This window comes from Brassica oleracea, chromosome C3 (assembly GCF_000695525.1).
Source record: "Brassica oleracea var. oleracea cultivar TO1000 chromosome C3, BOL, whole genome shotgun sequence".
Lineage (NCBI taxonomy): Eukaryota > Viridiplantae > Streptophyta > Magnoliopsida > Brassicales > Brassicaceae > Brassica > Brassica oleracea.
Window position 1 is genome coordinate 9,541,971 of NC_027750.1, and position 14,911 is coordinate 9,556,881.

Here is a 14,911-nt window from a genome sequence, read left to right on the forward strand (position 1 = left end):
GAAATGCCAAACTGAGAAAAAAGAGTTTAATTCATTATGTAAAGGTTAAGTATATACCTCATCCTCACGATCCTCAAACGTATTTTGTAGTTAATCTGCAACAAAATAAAGTGTCAGATGCTTTTAGCCGATTACAGAGACACAACGAACTTCAAAAACAGGTCTAGTAGCAGGATCTTCAGCCAGTTTGAGCAATCTTAGATGAGTGAGTGCATACCTTCAGAAAAAAACAAAGTAAAACATTGAAACAGGACAAGCATCATACACCTTCGGACAATAAGACTACAAATCAAGTTCAGATTGATGGTGTATGATTTAAACAAGAACCAAGCACAGTTGATGGTGTCTGATTTAAACAAGAACGAAATAGAGACTAAATCAGTTCTTAAAAAACTAAACAACAACAATAATCAATCAAAGTCAAGCTACTTTAAATATTCAGACTCTTCATCAATAAAGGGCCAATCTTTGAACTAGGGTCTTGATATTGAGACTCTTAACCATCTGGTAGAAGGTGAAAACTCAATGAAGGACCAATCTTTGAACTAGGGTTTGTATCTAAGACAATAATGCTCTAGAGATAAACCTTTCAAGGAGAAGAAGAAAGCTTACGGTTTACAACGAAACGAAGAAGATTGACGGACTTTGCTTGATAAGGGTTTTAGAGAGAGTGAACGACGGCGTGAGAAGAAGAAGAACACGATCAAATTTCGATTGTCTCACCATACTCTTTTTGCAATCTCTTTAAACAGCTTTAGAAAAAATCTAGGTTTCATCAATCTCCAATAGATACATATTGAACAATCTCTTACTCGTAAAAGAAAGGTGAAAGACTCGGCGGCCGGAGAGAAACAGAACGCCGGCGATCAAGCGGGCGTCTCTGTGCTTTTCTTCTTCGAATCGAACACGAGAGAAGAGGAAAGAAAAAAAAAAAAAGAAAAAAAAATTCCTAAATCACAGTTTGCTGACACGTGTATTAAAAAATTTTATTATGATCGGTTGCCAAAACTTTGTATTAAGGATCGGTTACATTGATTTTCTTTTATTTTGATTTAATTAAATCAGTGCTTTTAAAAATCCCTGGGATAATGATGGTCTAACAAACAAACACTGTACAATCCAAGAAACTCCTAAACCCAATATATTCCCACTGAAAAAGTCAGTTTGTGCTTTTCTTCTTTTTACATTTGTTTGCTTATGTCATGTACGTATTGAGATAGTCTCTTACATGCAACATGTATCATATAACAAACACGCAAGGCTATCAACTCCACAAAGTAAATATATTTAAATTCAAAAAGGTAAATTGTCTTTTGCTTTTCTTCTTTTATAATTTTAGATAGATATAATAAAATAGTCTCAGATGGAGAAGAAAGAGACCGACCGTCATTAACGAATTAATTGCCACCCACTAAGGATTTGTAAGCACCAATTACAACAAATATCTTAAACCAACTTAGTCCAACATCAATACATCGAAAACGTTCACATTGCATTTACCCAAAACTCCGAAAGTAAAAACAATAAACTCTTTTCTAGGACTAGATATTCTAATTTTACATAGAATAAATCCTTCTTTTGTTCAACGAACAATAGCCATCCGACGTCGTTGAGATTCCGTTGGGAGTTTCACATCATATGCTAAACCAACAATCTCAAGAGACCGAACAATGTACCAAGAAAGGTCTATTTGCCACCATTCAAGCCCTTGTCTCGCCGACGACTCGAACGCATGGTGATTGTTGTGCCAACTTTCCCCAAATGAAAACACAGATAACCACCTTCAAACAAAAAAAGAGACAACAATAATGCGTTTTTGGAAACATTGGCTGTCTACCCTTCACGTGACAGAGATGATAATAGATTTTGACCAAAAAACGATGATATTAGATTATTCTTATACACACCAAAAAAAATGTGGAAATGAGAATTTACATACCAAACATTACGAGAAGTGTCATTGGTTTTCCATGTCCGAGTGCCCCAAACGTGGCAGAGGGAGTTGATGAGGCATGTCACGTGCACCTCCAATGCTGCTCCTACACCCTGCATCACCGACCAAATCATTTATAATTATTATTCTAGAAGATAAAATAGTAGTATTCATATACTATATACCATTACAAACCAACAAAACTTGTCGTTCAAAAAAAAAACAACAAAATTGTAAATTTAATTACCATTCCCCAAGTAACGAAGGACATGCCACCAAGATAGAAGAGAATGAGACCAAGTCCTAGAATGTGAAACATCACCGTTTTTTGAAGAAACCTATAGAACCATTGCTTCTTCAAATCATCCACGTTTGTTCTTCTTCCACACTGCATTTAATTCATACATTGATTTACATTTTTTTTTGCTATGAATAAACGATTTATAATAGAATAATATTAGACTTTATAACCAAAAAAAAGAACTGAAAATCACCTTTGAAACAAGATATGCAGAATCATAAATCCATAGAAGATGACTAAACCAAAAGCCTTCCTTCGGACTATGTGGATCTCTTTCTGAATCTGTAAACTGGTGATGATATCGATGAGTACTCACCCAATCAATCGGATCTCCCTATTAAATTTATAAAAAAAATTCAATAAATAAAAATATTAGTTAATAACAATTAAGATCTAAAGATCTATTGCTAAATTGAATAAATAATTAAAAAAATAATTTTATTGATTTGATATGAACCTGGATGGCGAGAAGGGCACAATAGGCTAAGAGATACTCAAGCCATTTAGGGACTTTGAAACTCCGGTGAGCCAAGTTCCGGTGATACGACACCGTAATACCAAGGCCACCAATTGTATAAAACAAAAACGTTACCCAAAGAGCCGACCAGCTGAAATAAAACGGTGCCAATAGAGCCATTGAATGCACAAACAGTGAAGCTGTTAGTTTGAAATAGTCTAATCTCCTCCACTTTCTTCCCCAGAACGCCCATCTCTGTCTCCTCTTCTCCGCTTCTTTCTCCGACGAAGAAGGCTTTTTACGGTGGTTCTCCTCCACCGTGGATGTCACGGACATTTCTCTCTACGTTTCTTTCTTCCTTGGTAACCTTTTCTTGTTTAATGGAATAATGGAGAGGAGAATAAAGTGATGCTTTCCTTTATAATTTATACTATTTACTGCAACAAAATCGTAGGATTCAGTAAAATAAATAAATATCATGATATTTGTTCAAAGATGACGCGTAGGGTGGTAAGGTGCATTTTACATGCACTAGTGGTATTTTTTCTTTCTTTCTAACCACTAAATATTTTATTGTTTTCCTATAATGTTTTTTTTTTTCTATAATGTTAAAAAGTAATTTTTAGATGTAAATGTAGAGAGGAAAGAGTGACACAGGGCTCGATATTACTTGACTTATTCTAAGTTTCGATATACATTGCTTTATGGATGTACGTGATTACAGGCAAATATCACGTTCGGGTAGCTGCTGGAGACTGTTATCGAATTTCTAAAGTTTTATTTTTTCTGCTTAAATAAAATTGGAATAACTCACTGGCTAGTACGGAGCATATACTGTTTTGAATCGGTTATTTTATAATTAAATTTTTGAAAAATAAATACTCTTCATTATACACCGACTCATTTGTATCTAAATTATTTCGTTGACAAAACACGTTATTTATCATAATTTATATACACGCTGTAAATCCACTAATGTATTAATTTAGTTTTCTTCCGTTTTAGTACAACTCAGTCAAATAGTACATACAACTCTGTAAATCAAGATCGTAAAATATGGATTTTCATTTACTACACAAATTCATATATGCAAACAAAAATATACACGATCTCTAAATCTTGGACTATCTGGATCATATATATGCGATATTTTTTTGGATATGGAAACAAATAAAATCAGACTGATTATGATATCTTAGCATATATGAAAAGGGAATCGTTATTTTCCATTTATTAGCTGCTGTGGGTTTGTGTTGTGTTTTTGGTGGATTATGGTAGAGTCTAAAGGAGGCCATGAGTTTATTTTCTAATCTATAATTTAAAAGAAAATCATGTACTTCTCAATATTTTTCTTGTATTTTAAATCATTTGGATCGATTGGTTGTGATTTATCAAGTGTTTTTAGTTTTGTTTTTATTTACAATCATAAAAATTATCATTTATTTTTATTTAGTTTTTGAACCGGATTTTATCTTTTGTATATTCTGCTGTAGAATTACGTTGTATATTTTTAATAGTTGCATAAATTTGTGCTATATAATTTTAGTTGTAGATTTGATATTTATTTGTAAATTTTTAAAGCTAATATATATTTATGTTCTATGTTTTCTACTTTCTAAACTCTAAAAAGAAAACAAAGGAGATAAAAGATTGTGGCTTTAACAATTTTTTCTAAAGCATTGATCGGAAGAAATTTAAGATTTCAAAATAACTTTTGGTGCAGAAATCTTCTACAACATTTTAAAAGCATTTGTCAGTCATCACACTAGAACTAAAAAAATAAAAGGAGCAATGTTTTCTAAAGCAAAAAAAAATATTAATGTAGGAATATTTTTTTTTATCTTCGTTTAATTTTTATAATTTTTATACCTACGTTAAATACAATTTCATTAAAAATTATACATGCTAAAATCTACTGTAAACAGTTATATTTTAAAATTATTTTTTATTTTGTATTTGAAAATTTGATATTTTAGTTAATATATTTTAGCTCAAAATAAAAACATAAACTAAAATTTTAAAATATAAATTGTAGAACTTTATTTAAAAGAAAATAAAACTAAAAATAAAATATAAATAGAAAAATTATTTGTTTTTTATCAATATGTTTGAAAATTTTTAAATATTGATTTTTAAACTACAGAGGGAGTATTTGAATAGTTACAATTGTGTACTATATCGAAAAAAATCAAAAATCATCGATGCACAAAATAAAAGAACAAAATAAAAAATATACTACTTTACCAATTTGGGCTTATCTAGATGTCAATTAGTTGAGTTCATGTCGTCTTGATGAAGCTTATTTTTTGTTCTTTAAAATTAACAACTTTAGGGTTGCAACTCTAACAAACAGCTAAAAACGTTAAGGTTGCAAGACTGATCATTGATGCATACACGTCCCAGTAAACAACATATTTGGATTTTAAGTATTGGTATGAATATCATAATTTACCGAGACACGTTTTCAAGCATAATTATTTCTATAAATTATGATGATGGATATCATTATCAATTGGGGCCGAATGTCCTATTGTCCATACCTTTTAGTAACCATAAAAGGAAATTAAAACCAAACCTCAATTAATATAAAGTGTAAGTTGAATCAACAGATAGTTTCTAAAACTTCGTAAGTTCCACATGTTAAGATCCGTCATGTAGACATATTAGCATGTGGTCGAACTTGTGATTTCTATAAAAACTCTTTAACTATTTTTAATTGTTGCGAGTGTAACTTGTAAGCGTTCAGCACACTATTTTTACAGTTGTGGAAAAAAAAACAACAATAAACTCATTCACGTTTGAAATGTCCATTCCTAGATCCTAGATTCTGGATCTTGAAAAAGTAAACTTCGAAGTTCGAACACACGAAAAATGGAGATTAGAGTCTCGAGGACTCCGGAAGCGTAAGACGACAACGATATAAAAGTTAAAATGAAAATGAGTACAACATTGTTAGTACCCTACACGAACATCTTGCACTTACTTTAATCATAGCATCTACAAATATCTTTGAATATAAGATTTGTACACATACATAATAAGTAGTTTCTGCATCAAAATCATAGCAGCGAGCTTATTAAATGGTTAATTACAAAATCCATTAGGCGGTGGGTAAGTGAGAAAGGTTAAGGTAGTTAAGCTTTGTTAATAACGATCAACAAAGCATTTTATATGAGATATGATTAGTAAACTAATTAAATATCAAGTGGTTTCCGTCACTTGATTAAAACCAATGGTCGATTCCTTTGTGATGCATTAATAAAATAATGGTGAACAAAACTGATCCAGAAGATGTTTACATTCAAACAGACAATTAATTAAAGGAGATCTGATCTGAAAACCATGTAATTAAAAGTTTTGAGCATATTGGGAGTTTAGAACAGTCAAAATGTAATTTACATAGTACTATTTTTGTTTCTAAAAGAGTACTCATTTTAACATATTTTTTGTTATTTTATTTTATTATAAATCTCGTTATATATTTTCAGTGCATATATTTGATAAATTTTCAATTTTATTCTTATTATTTTATTTATTAATTAACAAAAGTAAACAGTAAAACAAAAATTTTAATATTTTTTTTAATATGTGTGAAATTCTTTGACACCTTTTCAAAAACAAACGGACTATATAGCTTGGTAATAATTTGGTACTGTGCATTACGTTTCTCAAGACCACTTAATCGGTTTAAAGAAAAAAAGTAAGTTCAGTTTTTGAGACAGGCTGGTATTTATTTCCCACTTGATTTTGTTGTTTTTATGAGAAAATTGATTTTGTCAAGAACAATCAAAACTGAAAAGAAGTCATGATTTTGTCAAGAACGTATTGTTTTTGAAAATTAACTGGATACATAGTTTCTCAAAAAAGAAAAAATCGTGATATAGATTAAATCTATTATATCAGAATTTCTGACATCTTATAGTACTCATTCTAAATTTAAAAAACGATTGTTACATGTGTTGACAAAAAAAAAAAAGAATAACCAGCATGTATATATAAATATCAGTAATATAAAACGTCCGAGAAAGGAAGCGTGGAGCGCGAAATTAGACTATTTCTGACCTACCTCTATATTTGGAGAGAAAAATAACATTCCTCTATTTATAAAGGTAAATATAACATTTTTCTATTATAGAAGAACACATTGGAGTAAAAACACCATCTCTACTTTTTCTTCTATTTTAAAAATCTCTATTATAAAGATGGATTGAAGATGGTCTAGTATGGACATTTGAACCCAGTGACTTTAATGCTTTTGTTGATGAAATTGATTACGGAGAATATGAGAGGAATATACACATGAGTTTTGTAAATTGACCAAAGTAACATCAATTTACTAGGTATCAATTTACTAGGTACATAAACTATTATCCTGACCACTGAAAAGTATGGTATTTAAGATTACTGAACAGTAATGTGGAAACGAAGAACGTAAGACCATGATTAATCTGGAGTCTTTAGAGTGAAGTTTTTAGTTAAAAGTTAAAAAACAGTTTCTTAACTTCCGCTAAGAATCTCATCCTAAGAATCTCGGATTAATCACGCTCTAATAACATTCATTTCCAACATGGAAAAGGACACTGCTTTGTGGTGGTACCAAGTGTTTTTCTTTATAAGCGTAAAATAAAATAAGTTTATTTTTTTTATCTCAACAGGTTAATCTCGCTGTAGATAAACATTCGGTTGTCAAAAAATGCTTTACACCATATTTCTGGTATTATAGGATGCAAGTTTTTTTTTTGTAAAAATAATGCAAGTTCAAGGCTAGAAAGAAGAATATTTGCTTAAAACTCAAACTCCTTATAGTTAACACTAAAAGACACTAAAAGAAATGTTAGACCACTATTCAAATTACATTCATTTTTTGTTTGTAGTTTGTGAGATACGTATATATGTAAATAAGAAGGAATAAATGGACAAAACTATGGTTATAGCTGATAAAAATTACAACTGAAAGAAAAAAAAATTTGGACAAATAAATGAAAGAATTTTCAGTTGAATATCGATGGAAAAGACAAGACCATATAAAAATACTATTTTTAAAGACTTATTCTTGGGTTCACCCCTTAGGCTGAACCTCTAGATTCACCAACCAATAGGATTGAGTTATTTCATATTCGATATCTTTTAAAACCCAAGAAACCGAAAAAATCCTAAAAACCCGAGTTAAACACGTAGGTCGGATTTTTAAATTTTTTTTATTTATAAATTATATTTTATATATATTAAAATTAAAAATAATTAATATTTTTAATATATTCAAAATATTCGGATATCCGTTCGGTTCTCGGTTCTCGGTTCTCGGTTTGGTCCCGGTTCGGTTCTCGGTTCTCGGTTTGGTCCCGATCGGGATTTTATAATTATCAAGTCTAATTTCGGTCTCGTTTTTTTCGGTTCGGTTCCGGTTCGGTTTTTGGGTTTCGGATAATATGCCCATGACTAGCTTTAACTAATACATATTGTGTTCGGTTAAGTTCCTTAATGGAGAGGACTTGATTGATAGCTTTGAGTGTACCAGTAATATGATAGGAGTTGTTGCTTAATGATCTTTTTTATTTTGGTTAAAGTCTCCAGAGATGGATAAAGAGAAATCTCTAGCACCTTGTGGAGGTCTCCCTCCTCCATCTCAGCCACGATATGAGCCGCATGCTAGATACCCCACCTAAGAAGATTGGACACATTCGAGCTCGTTCAGAGATCCTCACTCTCCTTGATGACCTGCGCTTTGATAGTGACCTTGGTGTGGTTGGTACGAATGCTGACGGAGCTTGTTTCTCCGATGATACTGAAGAGGACTTGCTGTCTTTGTATCTTGATATGGATAAGTTTGGTTCTTCGGCTCAAGTGGTTGAGCCACTAGGAACTGCTTGGAAAGTTGAGTCGTTGATGCATATACAGGCTCAACATCTGATGGATTTGGTTGTATATCAGGGTTTAGCTAAGGGATGCCTTGGCCTACAGGGTATTGGCGTTGTATGGTAAGCATAAGCCTTTGTTGCATCATTGAGGAATACATTTGTATAGCCACTCAAAGAAAAAAAGAAGAGATATAAATATTAACCAATATTGTCAACATCTTGCTTGATGTATAGTTGCTTTCTCAGATTCTTTAACATGTTGATTGACAAATTTATTGCATTAAAATATTGAGTCTATCCATTATGAGGAATGAGGAAAGCCATAAGATTAGTCAACACTCAATACCAATTACATCTAGACTAGATTTTTGTGTTGATCTTAAAAGAACATTGTCTTCCTACACACAGGATATCTTGTGATTTTGAGCTTTTCTTGGCAGATTCTTTAACATATTTATACGATGCTTAGATGCAACTCTAGTAAAAGTTTTTGAGCGGGATCTCAAGAAACATATGTTTAAGGTTTGCTTATGTAGTAATCACTTTCTTGTGTTCATCTTCGTTGACTTGCAGGAGAAGGCAGCTTTCATATTCTGTGTTGAAGACAGAGCTCTTCTCTGCAGAGACTGCGATGAGGCAACCCATGCGCCTAATACTCGCTCTGCTAATCACCAGAGGTTCTGAGCTCCACTAGATGCAGTAAAGTGGTACAGTCTTCTGTTCCGTCTCCTGTATCGACTGGATGAATTCTTCCGTTACTCTGATCTTGAGTGCAGTAACAAGGTGAGAAGTGGTTTCGCCAAATCTATGTGTACCAAAACGTTTTATTCCTGACATGAATATGTGCATCACTTGTTCTACTTCAGCAGCAGGAGCATCTAGATCTTGGTGAAGTTGACTGGCTTGCAGAGATGGGTTTCTTTGGGGACCAGCCTGATCAAGAAGCTCTACCGGCAGCTGAAGTTCCCGAGCTTTCTCATGTTCATTCCTACAATAGACCCATGACGTCCAACGTTTCCAACAAGAAGCCGAGGTTTGAGATCAGTTATGATGATGAAGAAGATCACTTCCTTGTCCCTGACCTAGGCTGGATGTAACTAGTAAGCTCATATGTTAGGTAGCAGCACTTGGTTTCGCACACAAGTGTTAGGCTTAAACTTGGAAAAAGAAAACTTCCTCTTTTTTTATTGGCAAGTGATGCCTTGAATTTGAAACATACTGTCTTTTTAAATCGTTACATTTGAAGAAGAGAGAAACAAAAACAGAGCAGAGTGCCCCAACTTGTTTAAACAAGAATACAAAAGCGGAAACAGATTACGTGCAGAAAGCTTTACTTTTGTTTTTTCATTTCTTTTCAAGAAAGCTGAGAACTTCAGCTTCTGAAGGAAGAGCTGGAATAGCTCCTTTCTTGGTTGTGGTGATTGCTCCACAAGCGTTTGCGAATCTTAGCACCTTTCTCAATCTCTCTTCGTCCTGTAAATAAAACCCAATAATGAAGTTAGAACCTGTATATTCTCTTTATTAACCTAAAGAGGATTCATCCAATGGAATAGCTGGGATGCTTACCTCGAGAATGGAGTGATCATCTGCAATCTTGTTTAGGAGGGCACCAACAAAGGAATCTCCAGCTCCGGTTGTATCCACAGCGTTCACATGGAAAGGGTCAACGGATCCACGGAAGTTCTACACAGTTTTCAAACCCACTTTTAGTCATTGACGTAGTAAACAAGCATACGAATCAAAGCAAAAGTAACTTTCTTTTCTTGATAAGAATAAACTTCCTCAATAAACAGAGAACCTTAATTGATTACAGAATGCGTAAGTTTTTTTTTTTTTTTTTTGAAGGGTCCACAAGAAAAGCTAATTCAATTTTTAATTAAGCAGTTGGTGAGATCTATACCAAACCAACTCAAAACCCACCAACATTAAATTAAATAGCACAAATGACTCCTGCAGCAGTATTGAAATCACTCGGTTTTGACTGTTATTAGTATTTTTTATTCGCTTCTCTAATTCTTTCCAAAAGCATGTTAATATAAGGACACTAGTTTTGCCTTCTGGTATCACCCAATGGACACAACACACAAGACACAATCAAGAGACGATCATAATGATGATGGTAAATGCACATAAAAGATGTTATAGTGTGTTTACCTTGGCGTAATACCGGCAACCCTTTTCACCGAGAGTGACAAGCAAGAGCTTCAAGTTGGGATGCCACAAGGACATTGCGGTCTCATCATCGATCTTGTTGCTTCCAGTTAGAAACTCAAGCTCAACGTCGCTAACCTTGATGATCTCAGCCTTGTCCCAGATGCTCATGATCTGTGTCTTGGCTTCTTCCTTTGATGGCCACAGAGGCTCCCTGAGGTTTGGGTCGTAGGAAAGAAGAGCTCCGGCTTCTTTCGCCACTTCCATTGCCTTCAAGTGAGCCGACCTACATGGCTCCACTATTAAGCTTATTGATCCATAGTGAAACACTTTAGCCTGCAAACAAATACATCACATTGGTCACAAAAATACACTTTTTCAAACTTAAAAAAGAATCTACTAAAGAAAAGACACAACTTTGTTCACAAGGAATAATTATAAAGGGACCCATATTAATATGATTCTTTGTGTATTGAGTATTAATTACGGTGGGGGTCAATCATTATCAAACGGTTCAAGAAAAGCAAAAGGTTCTCTCCATAGAGATTAGCTGTAAAAGTAACAACTTTAAGCAAAAAAAATACTCAACCAGGTTATCATTTCACCATCGCCATAAAGATCGACTTTACTCGTACGTAAACACATCAATGAACATAAAAAAAAAAATACTCAAGACTTTCAGAGTTTTCCCACTATGAAACTACTTAGCAGTAGATATAAAACATGACCACCCTATAAATCAATTAGTTAAACTAAGATCTGATGGTTTATATTAATCGAGCAAAAGATAGAGCCTTTTTTTTTTTCTGGAAAAAATGAAATTTTTTGTTGTTTCAGTATTCGGATAATAAAAACAAAAAGTCAGGTCGTTGCACGAATCACGTGACATCACGTGGATCTAGCACATTCATTCATGGGATCAAGATTACGACCCCCGCGAAATAAAAAAACGCAGGTGAGACCAAAGAAAAGTCACCGTCCGTGAGCTTAGCACTATAACACATTCAATGCGATCATCATCATCAATAAGATCACGAATCTCTATACGAAGATCTATCTATAAGTGTCCTCTAGATCTAGAGATAAATGATTATAACGTACGGATCTGATGAGCTCGAGGTCGAGCTCATCGGGACGGAGAAGCATATCGGCGCTGGGATTCCGGTAAAACATAAACTCCCGATCTCCGTCGGCCTTCAACGTCACGAACGCCAAGGCGGTCCTTGCTCCCGTATCGAAGTTGATGCCCTGATCGGCGACGCCGTTTTTCCTCAGGATCCCGGCCAGCATGTGGCCGAACTCGTCGTCGCCGAGCTTTCCGACGAACGCGGATCGTCCGCCGAGGCGGGAGACGGCGATGGCGACGTTGGCGGGAGCGCCGCCGGGGGCTTTGAGGAAGCCCGGGGCTTCGGCGAGGGAGACGCCGGACTCGGTGGGGACGAAGTCGATGAGCATCTCGCCGAAGCTGACGATGAGTGGTTTCTCGCCGGTGGGTGCCATCAGATCTGTTGGAATGATTATTGAGAGATCAAAGATAGGAGAGTAGTAATATAAAATGAAGGAGGGGAGTGTTTTTATAGACTCTTGTTTAACTGGTGAAGAAGCTAGCTGCTTCATTTTAATTTAATAGTATTAAATGTTTTTTTTGTGGATTTTGTTATGAAAATATCCATAATCTAGAAAATATATGTATTTTCCAAAAACATGAGTTTCTAATAAAATACAAAAATCTGGTCAAAATCTTACTTACCTATTCCAACCTTTGCCCGAATCTTCTCTGATTTCTTTTCTTTACCAACAATCAAAAGTTCAAATAATCGTATATCAGTAAAATTACAAACTTTATCCAAATAGTCATTAGACTTCATTACTCATAATTAATGTTGACTACAGTAAAATTACAAACTTAATCACTACTAATTATTATGTTGATGACCGGTGTAAATTATAAATTTAGTACATATCATGATGTGTGTATCTTGTCAGGTAACGGGATAATGACAAAACACCAACAAGATATTTTTTTTGTTTAACTGTTTCATTTTGATAAGAAATTGATGTTTTGAATATTACTTATATACTAAACATATAACTATATTTCATTAATAATTTTGTTAACATTATTTCTCACACATTAAAAACAATTAACTAAATTTACTCAAATATTTTCCATTTACTTATTATGCAAAACAATTAATTAAAAAACAATTTTTCAAATATAAAAAGCTAAAATATTAGTCTATCAGAAACATAAGTGTATAAAAATGGAATATATCAAATATAATATCTTTTTCTTAAAATAAAATTCATTTTCTTTATGTTACAAATTTAAATTTATTAATCAATTAAAACACACATGAATCAAATATTTTATTAGTCAACGATAAGAAATTTGGGAGTTGTATTGTATGTACCTGTTTTGGAATTGATTACATAAAATATTTTTAATAAGATACTTGCAAAAATCACGAAAATATTTAAATGTTACCAAATGAAATGATTCACATTGAAAAAGATCATATATTTCACTTTAAAATAGAGTAACTCTAGATTTGCTTTAATGGTTCATTTTATAATAGAGTTATTCTATAATAGATTGAAATATAAAGTAATATTGTTTTTTCATTCTATTTTAGAGTGAAATATAGAGTAAAGTTTTGTGTACCATTGGAGATGGTCTAAGGATCAGACTGGTTTCCCCGCTACCACCCGCAAACGCAGCTTTTGCGGTTGCTAACGGTTGACAGCGTTTCGAAACAATCATACAAATCGCTTCAAACCGCTCTGAACCTCTTAAAATCAAAAACTAGTTCCAGCTAGCGTTTGCGGCTGCGGGAGGATAATTTTTTTTTTTTCAAAAACCATATAAATACAAAAATAAAAATATTCAATAAAAATTTTACATTGAAATTATAAAAATACTAAAATATATCTATTATATTTTAATTAATATTATAAAATTTTAAAATAAAAATATTTTCTATAATATTAAAATTTTAAAACTATAACTTTCTAAATATAATTTTCATATTTATTATAATATTATAATTTTTGATATTTTTTATAATTATATAAAATGTAAATATTGTTAATTTATTATTTAATCGATGATGTATTTGATAGTTAACTAGTCATAAATATCCCGCAAACGTACAAATTTCTAACCGCAGAACCAGTCGTACAAATTTCTTAAAACCGCTAGAAATCGCAACTATCCGCATCCGCAAATTCCCGCAACCGCAACCGCTGCATTTGAACCGGTGAGGGGGCCTCACCGGCCTGATCGGTGTTGACAAGTTGAATTAATTTAGTATTCTGTTACTAGTAGATTAATAGTTAATCATTCCGGATTAAATTATCCAAAAAAAATCTGTGGATTCCCTTGTTCGGTTTTATAAAACCAGCGGAGAATAGCAAAAGGTCCTGCATGAATAATGATGACAGTCTATACTTTATTTCCCATCAGTGGTTTTCTTGTAATAGTTTTTACCCTTTCAACTAATATAAGATCTACTTCATTAAAATGTGATTTTATAAAATAGAGAAAATATATAATTACATATTCACACACACCAAAATTCAAATAAAACTGAATGAAATTAGAAAAAGAAAGAATAAGAATACTGTTTTCAAATCCCCTGATAATTCAGTGGTATAAGACTCCTTTTTATCTATATTATTAAAAGAGAAGTACCCATTTGAAAATGTTTTTACTTCATTAATTAAACTTCTTTTTTATTTTGCTTGTCTTTTTCAGTTGCATTTATGAAATATCATAAAACGAATAAAACTGCATAATTTATTACTTGTCTTTTCAGTTACATTAATGAAATATGCTTAAATGAATTTAAACTTCCTATTTTATTGTTTGTCTTTTTCAGTAACCTTAATGAAATATTCTTAAATAAATTTGGACATAATGTCATTTAATCAACAAAAATAAACTCATAAGTTATCCTTACGTGCATAATTTTAATAATGAAGATTTTTAAAAACGTGCATCATTAAAATGTTACCTAAAACATGCAGCACTAATATATAACATGCATCAATAAAATTAGAATTTGACTCACACAGTTGTACATATATTATTTTCAGTTGATTAAATTTAAAAATAATTATTTATTCAAAAAATATTTAAGAATGACTATGTTTTTAAAAATTATATGGTATTATTTGCTCATAACTCATTTGTCATTTGATAAATTGTT

At 32.5% G+C, this 14,911-nt stretch overlaps 2 protein-coding genes and 1 pseudogene across 2 annotated transcripts; 1 reads left to right on the forward strand and 2 right to left on the reverse strand.

The window, feature by feature from the left end:
• Positions 1-1,372: 1,372 nt before the first annotated feature.
• LOC106331344 (delta-9 acyl-lipid desaturase 2-like) lies at positions 1,373-3,111 on the reverse strand. Its single transcript, XM_013769678.1, has 5 exons — positions 2,692-3,111; positions 2,428-2,568; positions 2,181-2,321; positions 1,940-2,046; positions 1,373-1,781 (listed from the first exon to the last, which is right to left on the reverse strand). The coding sequence occupies exons 1-5, from the start codon at positions 3,025-3,027 to the stop codon at positions 1,583-1,585; spliced, it is 924 nt and encodes a 307-aa protein (XP_013625132.1). The 5' UTR covers positions 3,028-3,111; the 3' UTR covers positions 1,373-1,582.
• Positions 3,112-8,328: 5,217 nt separating this feature from the next.
• LOC106329831 lies at positions 8,329-9,664 on the forward strand (annotated as a pseudogene).
• A 50-nt stretch (positions 9,665-9,714) lies between these two features.
• On the reverse strand, positions 9,715-12,385 carry LOC106331342 (probable fructokinase-1). The gene is made up of 4 exons (XM_013769676.1): positions 11,802-12,385; positions 10,704-11,036; positions 10,116-10,232; positions 9,715-10,022 (listed from the first exon to the last, which is right to left on the reverse strand). Exons 1-4 carry the CDS (start codon positions 12,315-12,317, stop codon positions 9,894-9,896), a joined length of 1,095 nt encoding a protein of 364 aa, XP_013625130.1. The 5' UTR covers positions 12,318-12,385; the 3' UTR covers positions 9,715-9,893.
• Between the last annotated feature and the right edge of the window lie 2,526 nt (positions 12,386-14,911).